The 15,374-nt window shown below is 37.1% G+C and overlaps 1 protein-coding gene across 3 annotated transcripts in view; it reads right to left on the bottom strand.

The window, feature by feature from the left end:
* SKAP2 (src kinase associated phosphoprotein 2) overlaps positions 1–15,374 on the bottom strand; it is a 162,185-nt gene that overhangs the window by 58,936 nt on the left and 87,875 nt on the right. For all 3 annotated transcript variants that reach the window (XM_090287088.1, XM_090287087.1, XM_090287089.1), the window contains 3 exons: positions 14,394–14,471; positions 13,069–13,152; positions 137–261 (listed from right to left, as the gene is read on the bottom strand). In XM_090287088.1, the coding sequence (XP_090143214.1) occupies positions 137–261; positions 13,069–13,152; positions 14,394–14,471 (287 nt within the window). The remainder of the gene's footprint in view (positions 1–136; positions 262–13,068; positions 13,153–14,393; positions 14,472–15,374) is intronic.

Raw genomic sequence — 15,374 nt, 5'->3', positions numbered from 1 at the left:
TTCAGTGTATAAAACCCAGTATTATTTTTATTATTAACATGTCAGGGAGAGTTGTTTTAATAAAATGTTAATGTCTTTATAAATGAAATCAGAACATTTTATCAACTTAATTTCAAAACAACATAAAAACTCGAACCTGATAGACACGTTTATCAGGAGCAGAGATTTCAAAACAGCAATCTTTCTTTCCATCCTTCCGAAGAGTGTTATTCATTCTGACATTGTAGCCATCTATTGCAAATTCTCCTTTCTGTTGTTTGTCTGTTGAAGATAAAATGAAAGTCAGAATTTCATTTATTATTGAACAAATGTCCAATTATGTTTTATTTAGATATTCTTTGTCAATTCTTGGAAAGAGTAGTTTTTGGTCATGTTGCTTTCATAATATGTTTAAATAATGTTCCTAGATACCACTTTTAATTCTAAAAGTTTAGACGTATTTGGGATGGTTGGGTTTTAAAAGGATGTATTAGGGACCCAGAAGAAGAGGTCTGCAGATAGTGGTCTTACTCAGAAATATGAATGAAAATAAGACACTTTCATGTAGAAACAAATTCAAGAACTGCAACTCAAAGCTTGCTAGACAAACCCACCGTGACTCTGCGTTTCTTCCAGACCCAGTAAGCAGTGGGAAACCCTGACCGGACGAGAAATCGCTGAGCTGCATCACCACCACCCTCCCACCCACAGCCCCCACCACCCCCAAAGCCTCAAAAATGCAACTTTTCTTTTTAAAAAAAATCCTAAATTGGTAGGAATGAAACTCTAAATTTAAGAAGCAAAGCAGAACAAAACAAAATAAATTATTAGAAGATGGGAGGGCAAAACAGAATATCCGGATGGAGAGGGGCACAGCAAGTACAGAAGTTAATCACCAAAACCCAACTAGAAAAGGGGTCTTAACAAGTCACTGAAAAGTACACGAGTAGAGCGCACGCGAATCCCATACGATGAAGTGTCAAAAGAGATGAGATGAGCTTTAGTCAGATATGAAAGAAAAATAAAGCAGGAATACAACAAAGGATTTGATACTCTGAAACTGAAAATAAAATTAGCGTTTCTATTTCACCCAGTTATTCCATTTTGATAGAAAAGCTGCACAGCTACAGGCTTATGTCCTAGATTAACACACAATATTAATATCATAAGGACAACTGTCTCTTTTACCGAATTCGAGGAAAATATAAAGATATAAATATAATGGGGTGATGGGCTCCCTCAGCTCCATGCACCAAGTAATATTTATCTCCTTTTCTTAAATATACTAATTTAATGCCTGAAATAACATACATTTTACAAAGGTCATCAGGATTACATCTTGTTTAAAGCATCAAATGAAAAAAAAATCTGAGTTAGCAATTCCTGACAAATCTGGACATTCTAATCATATTTAGTCATATTTTACATCTCTTTGGATGATTGAATAAACTATGCAAAATCAAAAATTTGAAGTTTGCTTTGTGGAAATGGTCTATAATGAACACTATGAGGTAGAGAAAAATCATAAAAATTAGTGCACCATTTCCCAAAGTATGTTTTATGAGATACAAATAGGTTTCTATGATCGAATAAGTTTGGAAAATTCTAAATTAAATAAAGTTAAACAGCTTTCGTTAGTGAAAGCCTTCCTGAGGCCCTTAATACATTAATGGATTTTCTATAGGAAAGATTTAGTATGCAGCATTTCCCAAAATTATAATAGTGGTCTATGGAAGCCTCTTTCTTTTTTTAAGATTTATTTATTTATTTTTAGAGAGAGGAGAAGGGAGCGAGAAAAACATCTATGTGAAAGTGAAATATCGTTCGGTTGCCCTTTGTATGCACACCAACTGGGGACTGAACCCACAACCCTGGCATGGGCCCTGAATGGGAATCGAACCGGCGACCTTTCGCTTAGGAGGACAGCACCCAACCAACGGAGCCATGCTGGTCAGGGCCGTGGAACCCGTTTTCACAGAACATTTTATGGAACTGGTACTCCCAGGACATATTTTGCAAAATACCTAACTAGTACAATAATCGTCGTCGGCAGCCGTCCGTCTTGAGAGACGATGGTGTAGCTTCTTAAGAGTCTATCTGCACCGCCGAGAATGGCTGTGCAGTTCAACTCGGGAGTGACACAGTATCTGTCTCCTCCCGTGTTGAATCGACATCTTGCAATGACACTGGAGTGTCCTCTCCAGTGAAGCTGAAGCTACAGAGCCTGGGCAGGGTGATATGGAGGGTCTGCTGTTGCCCATGCAGCAGACCCCCCCTCTCTTCGCAGCTGAAGGGTCCAAGGGAAAGACGGAGTCAATACAGCTTGGCTTCAGGTGCGCCGCAGGAGTTGCCGGTGTTGACTACAACGTCAAACCGCCTTAGGGACTCCGGCTCCGGATTTTCTGTCGGGGTTTACTCCCTTAGCCTTTCCCCTGAAGAGGTATGCCGCAAGGCAGCGGAGGTTTTTTGGAGTCAGAGTTTTCCTTCTCTGAGTACAATAATAGTGGTGAACAAATATCATAATAATAAATGGTTAAGCACAGTTGGTCCTTCTAAAACTAAGTCATTCATTCACTCATTCAACAAATTTATCCTGAGCACTAAACCAGTGGGGGCGCGCTGCAGGGTCAGTGAGGTACACACGAGTAACACCTTACTAGACCTTTCCTACCTTCTCACTGAAACACACACACGCACCACAAAATGTAAGTGCTCCCCAAACCTTAGGCAATGATCCACTAGATTGCAAAAGGATTTATGGCAATTTTCATTACAAGATATGGAAATAATCAAAAGCAAACTGTCAAAGCCACCCTGGACAATTTTGAGAGGTTTCCTTAATCTCACCGGGAAAAAACAGGGTTTTCAAGGACCAGGTGGAGAAAAGCGGCTCTCCTGCCGCACAAGGGCGCAGGTGCCCCACTCACGTGGTCCACCTGACCCAAAGCCCATGCTTTCGACCTCAAATTCTTAGCCATGTAACATGAGTGGGGATGGAAATCCACTAAGATAGGGAGAGTGTATCTAAAGACCTGAAATCAGTATACAAAGGCCGAGTCGGGAAGGGCTGCGGGAACAGGGTATCTTCCTGTGCGAGATTAACTAGGAATGAGACAACCACGCAGACCGCCAAATTAGGTGATCCTTCCTTAGACTAGCAGACACGTTAGACAAAAATCCCTAGATACAGGCTGCGAGACCATGTATCAGATCTGCTGTTAGAGCCTAAGAGGAGGATGTGAGCAGCACCTAGTCAGATAAACCAGAGAGAAACCCCTGGCCCAGTGTAGAAGCAACCCAGATTCAGAGACAAGGATCCTGGTCCAAGGATAAGAAGAAAAGCAAAAACAAACAAACAAAGAACCCCTCCCCCCCCAAACAAAACAAAACAAACAGATAAAGGTGCTGTAAAAATATTATGTCATACAAAACAACACAGCACTGAGATGCTGAAAGCAGGAGCAAGCTACAAGAAACAGAAATCAATGTTAAACAACTGCTTTGCATCCTTTAAAAATAAAAAAAATTTAGATTCTAAAAGAGATGAAAAATGAAACAATGTAATATAAAATAAAAAGAGAAATGACTAAGACTGGGAGAAAATGAAATGAAGTTGCTAAAATACTGGAAAAATACTGTGTAAAGAAATAGAAAATGGAGCAGCAGGACAAATGATGTACTAAAATGATAAGTTGAAAATTTTGAACATTGTTGAAAAATCAGATCAGATGCTTAAAAAACTCCCTTTAGGGGGAAAAAAAGAGTAAGGAGGAAGAGAAGCAAAAGGGAATAGGATGTATATAGAAGACTGGCAAAAAATACCAAAGAAAAAGTGGGTATCCTAGAAGAAAAGTAACAAAAAAGTACCAACAATCAAAGATATAACAGAAGAAAATCTTATTCTGCCAAAGATAGACCTAAGTCTACAAAACAAAAGGTATTGTTTAACCAAGTAAAAATAATTTTAAAAACTAACACTTAAACCTGTTCAGATGATTGTTGAGAATCAAAGGATAAGTAATCATATAAATATCTAAGTGAGGGTAGGAGTATGATACCAGAAAGGATGAAGAAAATGAAGGGACATTCATAATTCTTTCTCAAAAGCTTTTGCAAATCCATAACCATAAAGTAGCTATATTTCCAATTAGGAGATGGGAAGCTCAAGACAAGAAATGGGCAAAATATGGCTATGATAAGACTGTTCTTTTCCCTTCACATCAGCATCTCTTCTAGACAGAGAAAAAGAAGTAACCTTAACATTCGTTGGTAATCCATAATAATTTACATATAAATTAGTTCCACAGTGCCTTCATGGACAGTTTCAAGGTCACCTGTTGACTTGAGAAATATTAAAAACAGTAACATGCTAATCACATGAGAAATAAGATCATATAAGTAGACCTACCCAGAACTGTAAAAGACTTAATAAAATATTTTATTTAAGTGAACATCCTAAATAGCAAAAGCTTATTCCTTTGAGTGCCAAAACTCTAAAATGTAATTAAAATGGAAATCTTTCTGAAATATATACTTCCCCAACTTCTCAAACAATTCTTTTAAACATAATTTGACATTTTCTCGATGTTCTAGTAGTATTAATTTGAGTATTAGTATTTATACTGTTGTAACACACTGATGCCCTCAAGATTTTTGAGGTGTTTGTCCCTCTATTAAATTTTCCTCAGCTTTTGACTCACACTTTAACCTTGCCCATATCTTGCTGTTCAAATTTAATATCTATAGAACTGAAGGCTGCCAGGAGAAACCTAGATAATGAAATCTATTAAATCATAACTTAATTTTACACAATTCTAATTCAGTAGGCTCAAGGTAAAAAGCAGTTGGCTCTAATATCTCATGAAACAAAATGCATAAGGTTAATGATAGCTATTTCCTTCTCCTTTTTTCACTGGCTTTTAGGTTTACAGCTGTGTTCTGGGTTTTTCAAGTGCCAAAGAGACAAGTGACATTTACTGAGCTCCTTTTTCTATATGTCAGGAATTTAATGTAGCACATCTCATATATACCTTGCAATAATTCAAAGAGAGAAAGTATTTATTATATCCCTAGCACTGATGGGAAAACAAACCTGATAATAACCAAGTTGCTTGTGGCCATACAATCAGTAAGTTGTAAAAGCGAGGACCCTAATGTAAGTCTGATTCCAAAGCCTTGCTTATTCAACCATTTCACGCTGTCCCGTAGAAAGATGTTTTTCAAGGTACATTTCAAGAATCGCCTATGTTAGAATCATCCTGCACGCCTGTTAAAAATGCAGAAATGGCTACCACTATGCACTTGCTATACGGGAATCCCTGGAGGTGGGTTCAGGAAACCAAATTTGTAGCAAGCACCCCAGGTGATTTTAATACACATTTCATGTTTGAAGAACCACTGTCCTAGAATATGTAATTATGAAGTCTTGGTAGGGAAGATAAATGTTATCTTTGATTTCTTCCTGCAACTTGGGCCCAACTTTCTCGGCTTGCTTTACGGGCTCCTCTGCATTTACCTACCTCTAAACACACCTGGGGCTGGTTCTGCTCCAAATCCTGGTCTTTTCCTACTTTCCAGTTTTTGCTGGGCAACCGCACCCAATTCCAAAGATTAAATTCCTATCAATATGCTTGCAACTCATAATTCCCATTTTAGTTCAGCTTCAGAATTGTACGTCCAAATCTTCATCTGCTCACTATACATGTTTTATCTCTTAAATGCCCTATAGGTACAATGGCTATAACATGCCTACAGTGGAGATGATCTTATTGCCACTCCCCCAGCACCTGTGATCTTTCTTTTCTGTCCGTCTCAGTAAGTGGCACCTCAATTAACTAAGCCCCCGGAACAGAAAACTAAACAGCATTCTTTATTTCTCCCTTTCATTCATCGGTTGTGTCCATCTTCTCTCCCTCCTACCAAAACCCAATCAGTCCTATTTTTCTTGCTAATATGCTTACTTTTTCTCTTCTTTTTAAAAAAGATTTTATTTCTTTCTTTTTAGGGAAAGGAGGAGGGAGGGAGAAAGAAAGGGAGAGAAACATAGATGTTCTAGAGAAACACTGATTGGTTGCTTCTTGCACACCCCCAACTGAGGACCTGGCTTGCAACCCAGAAATGTGTCCTGACTGGGAATCAAACCAGCAGCCTTTCGGTTTATAGAACAATGGCCAACCCACTGAGCCACACCAGTTAGGGCTACTTTTTCTCTTCCTTCCTGGCTCTCAGAAAATATGCCTAAAATACCTGTTACTTTCCTACCATTCAAAATACAGTATAAACATAACAACTAAACAATTCCAAATCATTGAGCATCCCTATAAGTAACAGGCATTTGTCATTTGAAGATCCCCAGAATCCGAATATCTTTCCTATTTTAGTTCTGGGACTGTCAGGGGGCAGAGCCAGCTTCCCGCCACAGATGCTCGAGGGAATAGATTTTTCCAGATCCAATCACCCAAGCTTAAGACCGAAAACTGAACCAAGTAACAAAAAATCAGAGGAGAGCTCAGAATCTATTCTTAGGGCACTGGGATTCACCAATCGGTGTCAGTGCACAGTGGCAACATCACAGGGGGAGCTGTGTGTCTCCCTGGGGCCATGTGAAGTTCTAGCTGTCTCCCCTCCTGAGTCCTTGCCTGCTTTCTGAGCCTGGTTGTTTTCCCATCAATTCTGTCCGAGAGCTGATATTCTCCCAATAAATCTCCTAGTCTATGTAGTTAAACACAGTTGGTTTCTGTGGTTTATACCAAGAATGCTAAGTTGGTACAAAGGGCTAGCAAACAGAAGGATATGCAACACGTTCAGAAGTTTTCAATATCTGCTTCTTATATTTAAAGCCTTTTCTCCTATTGAATAAACTCATGTTATTTCTATATGTATTAATCCTCATTGAATTAGCAGGCAAGAGGAAAATATGCACTTTAATACCTTCCAATAAACTTTAACACACTGATTAACAAATTGTTCTAGGCCTTTAGTTAAAGACATGAACATTTATCTTGTCTATACAGCTCACAGAAATACAGCTGCTAATGCTAATAAAGAAATATACTTCTGTTGTTTTGAGTTATACTGTGAGCAAGTACCAAAGTATTACTATTTTTAGTGGAAAATACTACATATTATATATTTTTTAATTTAAAGATACCAGAGATGGCCCTGAATAATAAACACAGGTTATATTTATGAATCTAAAGGGAGGCATTTTAGTTAGAATTAAAAGTTTGGCTCCTATGATCTGACTGAGGAAATTTTAGGCATTTACAAACTTTTTTTTTTTTTAACTTAAAATAAAAAGCAAGGGCTTTTTGTATACAGCCACACATTTTCAAGCACAGATATAAACATGATTAAAAAACAAGGCAGAGCAGAAGATGAGTGGGTAAAAAGGCTGTGGTACGTTTACACAATGCAATACTGTGCAGCTGTGAAAAAGAAGAAAAGCTTACCTTCTGCGACAGCAAGGACAGACCTGGAGAGTACTATGCTAAGTGAAATAAGCTGGTCAGGGAAAGACACACACCATATGATCTCACTTATATGTGGAATCTAATGAACAAGATAAACTGATGAACAAAACAGAAACAGGGGCATGGTCACAAGGAACAGACTGACATCTGTCAGAGGCGAGAAGGGGGAACTGGAAGAAAGGTGAAGAAATTAGCCAAAGATGACATATGCATAACCCACAGACGCAGAGAACAGGGTGGCGATGGCCAGAGGGAAGGGGGTACAGGGACGGGCAGAGGTGGGCAAAGGGGGACAGGGGGACAGCTGTAATAGTGTAAACAATACAAAGTAAGTTAAAAAATAAAACAGACAAAATGTTTTCACTGCAGTTTAAAATTAAAAATCATCTGAAAATTAAAAACACACAACAAAACAAGGTAGTATGAGATAGATGTAAATGGAGAACAAATAAATCGCAGGCATTTTTGCAGAATGGGAATTTAAAGCCCTGTTTCTACTTTTCTGACTAGACCTATTGCTTCTCTCTGCAACTGAAATTTAGATCATAGTTATGATATGGTCTATTAGATGATCATAACATATAGCTATTGTTAGGATAAACATTACACAGAGAGAACCTCCATATCCTACAGATACTATCCTCCTAGAGTCTCCCATGGCAACTGGAAAACAAAGGCCACGGCTGTACTCGTGCAGCACAGGAGCTGCTCAGACACGGAAGGTCGCCTGCAGCTCTTTCACGGCCTTAAGGCGGTGAACAACCTGTCTGACCTCTCAGTCACCCCCAGCGTCAGAACACACCATGCCTTCGGCCTCCCCTTCTCTGACAGCTGTCAGCACGATCTTTCCAACATCCAATCACAGTTTCTCATGCCATCTACTTACCTCCAATGCTTACAAACACGAACTGTCCCTTAGACAGGAAAGGCCAAACTCGTGATATGCAACAAGTTGACCCCATCCTTTCCTGCTCACGGCCGTCACTTGGCTACTGCCCCCATGAGCCAGCTTCTACATAATGTAATGTTTTATGGGTCTCTTCTGTGGCCACTCCTCTGAGCGAATGTATTACACCACTTTGTATTAATAATACCTGACACACAGATGTCCAAAGAAAGTCTACTGGCATAAATGTTCCTTTATCTATCTATCTATCTATACACAGATAGATACAGCAACATCCATATATCTCTATCTATATAATAGTTATACAGTGCACAGTTTGATTTAAAATGTATCTACCTTCAATCTCTATATATCTTCAATCTATATATGGATGTAGATACATTTTAAATCAAACTGTGTCCTATTTTATTGCAAACCAACAGGAGTTGTCATCATCAGACCCTTCATTGGACTTATTTCATATCTGAATAATTCTACACGTTGATGAAATCCTTCTAAATATCAAATGTACGTTTTAACCTCTCTGTACTGTTAGAAGGCTTCTATAAAGGCAGAAAATAAAGGCCTTTTAACATTTATTGTGATAAACTGTAAAGTTAATATTTGTATATCAAAGGCCCCAAAATCTATGAAAATTGCAAAAATTTGATAAAAAGTAGAATTAATTATTCCTCTTTCTTGAAGAATAACAAAGGTATTATCTGTCCTTACACAAACAAAATTATAATATAAATTTTTAAATGAGTTCATTTATACATTTTAGACATAGTCATGATACAATTACAAAATGCTGATACCCTGAGCCAGGAATATGCCTCTTATCAAGTGAATCAGGAAAAAAGGCAAGCTTTAATAGCTCTTATTAAGGTTGTTATAAAACAACAGAACTTCCAACTATATAAACACTCTGTCCTTTAACAGTATTTTTAAAATATTCAAAGAGAATGATGATGCTATTTCAACATCAAAAGACACTTTTTAATTTTCATCCAGACTGAACAGATATGTCCTATTTTTCCTGTAAATGGTGAGGTTGTGGGGGAAGTGAGAGTGCAGAGAGGTCAATTTAAATGAAAATTTTTATTTCCTTGCCAATCTAAAAGGTTTTTTTTAATTATCTGTATTAAGCCCAATTTTCTAATGACTTTTATTATATATTAAAAAAATACAACACTGAAAAAATTACAATGCCCTGATGTAATAAATGACTTCTGATACACATTTAAGATGATTTGGTAGGACCAAGCCTACCTGCAGCTGCCACATACTGGATGGGACTAAGATTTTCTCTCATTGCAGAATTGGGGTAGGGACAGCAAAACCTCTTGAGTGGGAAGAAAAGAGAATACTACAAACAAACCACTCCTCTTTCAAAAGTCAGAAGAGATAAGTAAGGTTCATAATGCTGATTCAAGATCATATGGAAGTTTTAAAAAAGGAAAAAGAAAATAAAGCATGAGTTTGGGACAGGTTCCTAAATAAGTCATCATTTACAGGCATGTTGAAGGGGCTGATAATAACTAGGCTGTGGAAGGAGCATGAGCTTGTAGCCAGAGAGTTCCGCACTGATCCACTAGCTGCTTCTCAGCGGCCCTGTAATAACCTCTCTTGAATACACACACTAGTTCAGTATCCCTGTAAATGACCCTGTTGACCCAGTCTCTAACCATTCCAATCCATCCTCCATGATACTATTACAATTACATCCTAAAAACTAAATCTGGTCATTAAGCCATATTCTTAATCAGATCCGAACCCATTCCTTTAGCCTTATGGGCCCCCTCCCCCTGTTCACTCTATTTTACTCAGTCTTGATTCCAGCTTTGATCTCATCCAAGGCTTTTTGCAACTCAGAATCTGCTGTTCCTCTGCCTGGAATGCCCATTTTATCTCTCACCACCTGACAAAGTCCTCCCTCATTATTTCAGGTCCAATATCCTTTCCACTAGGAAGTATTCCCTAACTTCACTAGACAGTTAGCCATCCCTCCTTTGTGATTCAAAGATATTTAATTTAAACCACCTACTATGCCTGGTTGAAATTATCAGTTTATCTACCCAGTCCCTACCTCCAATCCTGCAACTTCCTCTCTTCCTTTTACTTCAACTATGAGTACCTCTAAGGCAGGGTTATCTTTGGATTCCCAATGCCTAGTATCCAATAGATGTTTAGCAAATAAAAAATGAATGAATGAATGAATGAATGAATACCTTGAAGGCAGCCTCAGCATCTACCCAACAAGTTTGATGAATGAAATTCAAACAATCAAAGGAAGAGGAAGGAGATGAAAGGATGGATGCAATTTTATGAAGTGATAAAATATGTACTCTCTATATATTTATTACTTAAGGGCCCCAAAAGGCCATGAATAATAAATACAGATAATATTTATGGATACAAAGGTAAGTGCATTATTTACCCTAGAGGCTCGAACTGCTCTTTGTAAGCCATTACTATCTTGATGGGTGAAAATGGTTTTTAGCAGCACACAGTATGTTAGAAAATAAGAACTATGTATCTGTCAAACAGTAACAAAGTACAGTTTAACCTAGTAAGTGGTATCAACTCCTTCTGTGCTTCTATAATCCATTTATCTAAATCCTACTTAGTTGGAGGATTATAGTTCTCATATATCTAAATAGCTTTCAAAAGTTTAGGTAAATGGTTCACCCATAAGATAAATAAGACTGTACAATTAGTTATCCAATTTCACAAAAGAAAATAAAAATTTCACGTGACACATAAATTTTCCTGGAAAGAAAAAGATACAAAGGAAGGAAATGAAGAGCATGACAAACAAGCAATTAAAACTGCCTAAAGATACTTTTCTCCTCCCAAGTCCCTAAAAGGAAAACTGGCCAAGAATTCCAAAGGGAGCAGCCACAGAGGAAAGACCCACTAGAAACAGATATGAAATCTCCATGAAAACAGGAGGCTTCATGGCAACAGGTAGAAAAGAGTTTAAAGAAATATAAACCAGATCTTCAAATATCACATAAAAAACAAATGCTAGAATAGTAATTTTTAAAAAGCAGTGGTGGTAGCCTTGGCTAAATGGATCACAAAGCAGCTAAAACACAAATTACAAAGAATGTTGTTACCAAAAGGTCTCATCAAATAAGACTAGAAATGGGAATGTAACTAATTAATACCCCCCCAAAGCCCCTAGAATGTATTCATTGAATATTAGCCTTTGAAATAAATATAAACGTTCATTAGGTTTTTGGAAAACTCTTGCTAATCTTTGACACAAGCTGGTACACCAGTTAGGACTGGGAGTGAGGAAACAGACATTAGTATTCACTGATTCTTAAAAAAATTAGAAATGAGAAGCCCAACTGAACAAAAGTCACAAGGTTTTAAAATCTCCTTCCTCTGGTCTTATAAAATTGAGGATATTTCTTTATAGAAAAGTAAGATCTTGATCTCAGTTCACAAGGCTGTACAAAATTACATTTCTTTAATAGTAATACATATTAATGATCTATGATAGTCATAACTGAACTTAGACTCTAAATTTTCAGACAAAATCACCTACTTACCCTTAGCAGAAAAAGGCTGCCTGTTGATGGCTATTTATAGTTTACACTTCATCAATACCATTATTACATTTGAACATATTGTAAATTAATGACAGAACTCAAACTGCCAACTAAATTAACTCTTAATTTGTTGATTCCATTAGCCAAAAGGTGAGATCAACTTCTAGCATCATGCATGTTTATCAAATCTATCTGAAATACATTCATCATATCTGCCCAATTTTATAAGGAAAAAAACCCTAAAATCTGCAAATAATGTCAAATAAAACATAAATTTCCAAACAACACTGATAAGTAACAATACTGATAAATATTCCATAGGAAAGCTTAGATTCAGTGATATTAAACTTTTATGTCTTTTTTCTCCTTAAGTGTCCTTTATGGACATGAATGTTAGCTATTTCTATATAACACTTTATAATATTTAAATTCTGACCTTTTCCTAGAAAAAAATCAAAACTAAAAAAGCTTATATTCTTTAAATTTCAATATTTTATGACTTTATTTGTTCAAACAATGGACTGAAAATTATGTGGATTATGACCAAGAGATTTGTTCATTAGCAAATGAAGTTACAAAATGTATCTTCTTGTTTCTAAATTAATATAGTGACAATCGTGGTTAACAGTATGGACTCTAACCATTATGCCCAGGTTCAAAGCCCAGATCTGCCATTTACCAGCTCTGTGACCATGAACAACTTACTTCACCTCTCTGTTCTCAGTTTTCCAAACAGTAAAATAAATGGGGCTACGAATAGTATCTTACCACCCAGAACTGTAGTTAGACAAGATAATAATATAGCTGAAGTGCTCAGACTGCCAAACTTCCACAATCCTAATGGTCTTAACCTCTCCAGACATTCTACAACTATAGCCTGGATGATAAATATTTCCTAAGGTGAAAGGCCACACAGACGAACATTGTTTTATCCTCTTTCCTAATTCAATAAAACATAATTGTATTAAGTTTTAGGGCATTCTGGAATTTGGAGAATTTGTCCAATAATGAAATAGAATTATAAATCAGCCTTAGGCTACAATCATTAAAGTTCCCAGTTATTCTTTCTCCATCTGTCTTCAGTTTACTCTGTACCAAAAAAGGGGGTGAAGAACGGCTCCCAAACTCTCAAGCAGTAGACACTGAGATAAGTGAACGCCAATACTACCTTTGTCACTCCCATAATAATAGAACACCCCTTTGCTGAGAGCGCACCACCGTTTCTGCCATTCAAATCCCAGAAAGCTGTGATCTACAATAAAGGGGGAAAGGGTACAGTTTAGATAATACACATAACATATGTGAACATAACACTATTTCTTTACTGTAAAAGGATAAAGTTAGTTAATATGATTTCCAAGGTTCCTTTTTAGCTCTAAAATTCTCTGACTAATTAATTTGTATCTTCGTTTCCGAGAGACAAAAATAAAGCTAAAAGGAGTTAAGTGAAGCAGAGATGGAACTGCTACATTTATGGGATCGACAGTACCACTAACAAACTTTCCTGACAGGGACCGTAAAAAGAAAGCATTTGACTACACAGCCTGGAGATAAGTGATTCATCTGGGTCTTATTTTCTCATCTGCTATAAAAAGGAGAGGGGAGGAGTTGACCTAGATTATTCCTATTATCTCTTTCAGCTTTAAACTTCAGCTAAGAAAGCTAGGAAAAACAAATGGACTATAAATAGAAAGGCCCAGAGGGACTCCCTGAGAGATATGCAGAATGGTAATGAAGAGACTTTCTGCTTTCCATTTCTCATATCATCACACCACCTCCATATTTCATTTCCATTATATATGGGTGTTGAAAGAGCGAGACCATATGGTCAACTCCCAATTATCATAGCCAGTGGACAGGAACACTGATGAGGAATAGAAAATGGCAGAAAATACACCAGGCTTGGACCAGAGCAGACATGGCGTGTGCCGGGTCAGGCACAGGGTAACCTGCTGCCTGGTGGGGTCAGATAATGGTGAGAAATCCCATCCCTGAGATTGCGGTCATGGTCCACAGCCTTCCTCTAAGAGGCGGGAAACAGTTCTGGAATCATTTGCGTGTCACAGAAGTTGATAACTAAAAACCTGACCAAATGTTTCATTATAAAAATTATTTGGAGCTAAAAGTTATATTGTTTGGTTTGGATAATGTCATCCAGATTTTCTCCAAGTCTTACAACTCTTCAATCACCTAAAGAGAATATTGGTTCCACAATGTATACTGCAAGCATGTTTTATCCAAGGATAAAACCATTTTTAGATTTTTCATTCGAATTTTTTTTTAATTTTTATTTTTATAATTTATTTATTTTATTTTTAGAGAGCGGGGAAAGGAGAAAGAAAGGGAGAGAAACATCACTGTGTGGTTCCCTCTCACTCGTGCCCCCGACTGGGGACCTGACGTGCAGCCTAGTCATGTGCCCTGACGTGTAACCTAGTCATGTGCCCTGACTGGGAATCGAACCAGCGACATCATTAGAATCTTATAGTTTACCTTTTCTGCGTTTTTCAAGGTAGCCAGCCTTTAAAACAAAAGAAAGGTCTTGTGCGGCAACTGGAGGAAACTGGTTTCCTGTGGGAAGTAGAGGAAGGGGGAAAATGTATTGAGTGATCCATTTTAGAAAAACCAAGTACCAGCTTTCATTAAATTCTGTGTACTCTTAATTATCAAAATTAATTAAATCCAAGTTTATTAGCTTTGTTTCAGATCCATTCCATAGACTAGTCCAGTCCCTTTCCTCCTCCTGTAAATCTCAAGAGCAAAAAGTAAAGAATAATTCTGTATTCCTGTATCTTAATATATTATGCTTCCCCAAATACAGTAATACTATGAATGATATGTAAAGGGCAATACTTTTCAATCTACAGTCTAAAGAAAGAACGAGGAAACCATTATAAATAAATGAAACCAATCCCTGAAAGAGAAGTTGGAGATTTCAAATAAATCATGAAAGCATCTCTATATTTATGTCGGATTACCTCTTCAAGAATTTTGATACATACTACTCTTACTTGCGTATCTCTCTTCTTATCAAGTAAAACATAAAATGATTCCCCACAAAAACAAATGGCTAAAATTTGTTTCTCTGACTCTATAGCCAATATCCTCTCTTTCTCATTGTACTCAGAGAAATTCATTTGTCTAAACCTTTTTGCTCTTTGTCCAATACCTACAGTTTGTTTAATACACATGCAAATCTTTTTTAAAACAAAAGTTTATTAGGACTTTAGATTTTTTTAATTAAATTTATTGGGGTAACATTGTCTAATAGCATTATATAAGTTTCAGGGGTACAACTTTATAACACGTCCTCTGTACATTGTATATCCCACTGAGTGCGCAGCACCCAAGTCTAGTCTCCTTCCATCATCATGCACGTGACCACCTTTGCCTTATTCATCCTCCCCCAAACCGCCTAGATTTTAAGTTCTTAAAGGAACCATTTTAATTTGTATAACACCATAAACATACTAA

The sequence above is a fragment of the Furipterus horrens genome, unplaced genomic scaffold, assembly GCF_987537825.1.
Source record: "Furipterus horrens unplaced genomic scaffold, mFurHor1.1.pri manual_scaffold_9, whole genome shotgun sequence".
NCBI classification, from domain to species: Eukaryota; Metazoa; Chordata; class Mammalia; order Chiroptera; family Furipteridae; genus Furipterus; species Furipterus horrens.
Note: the sequence above shows the minus strand (reverse complement) of the source record. Positions and strands in the feature narration are given on the sequence as shown.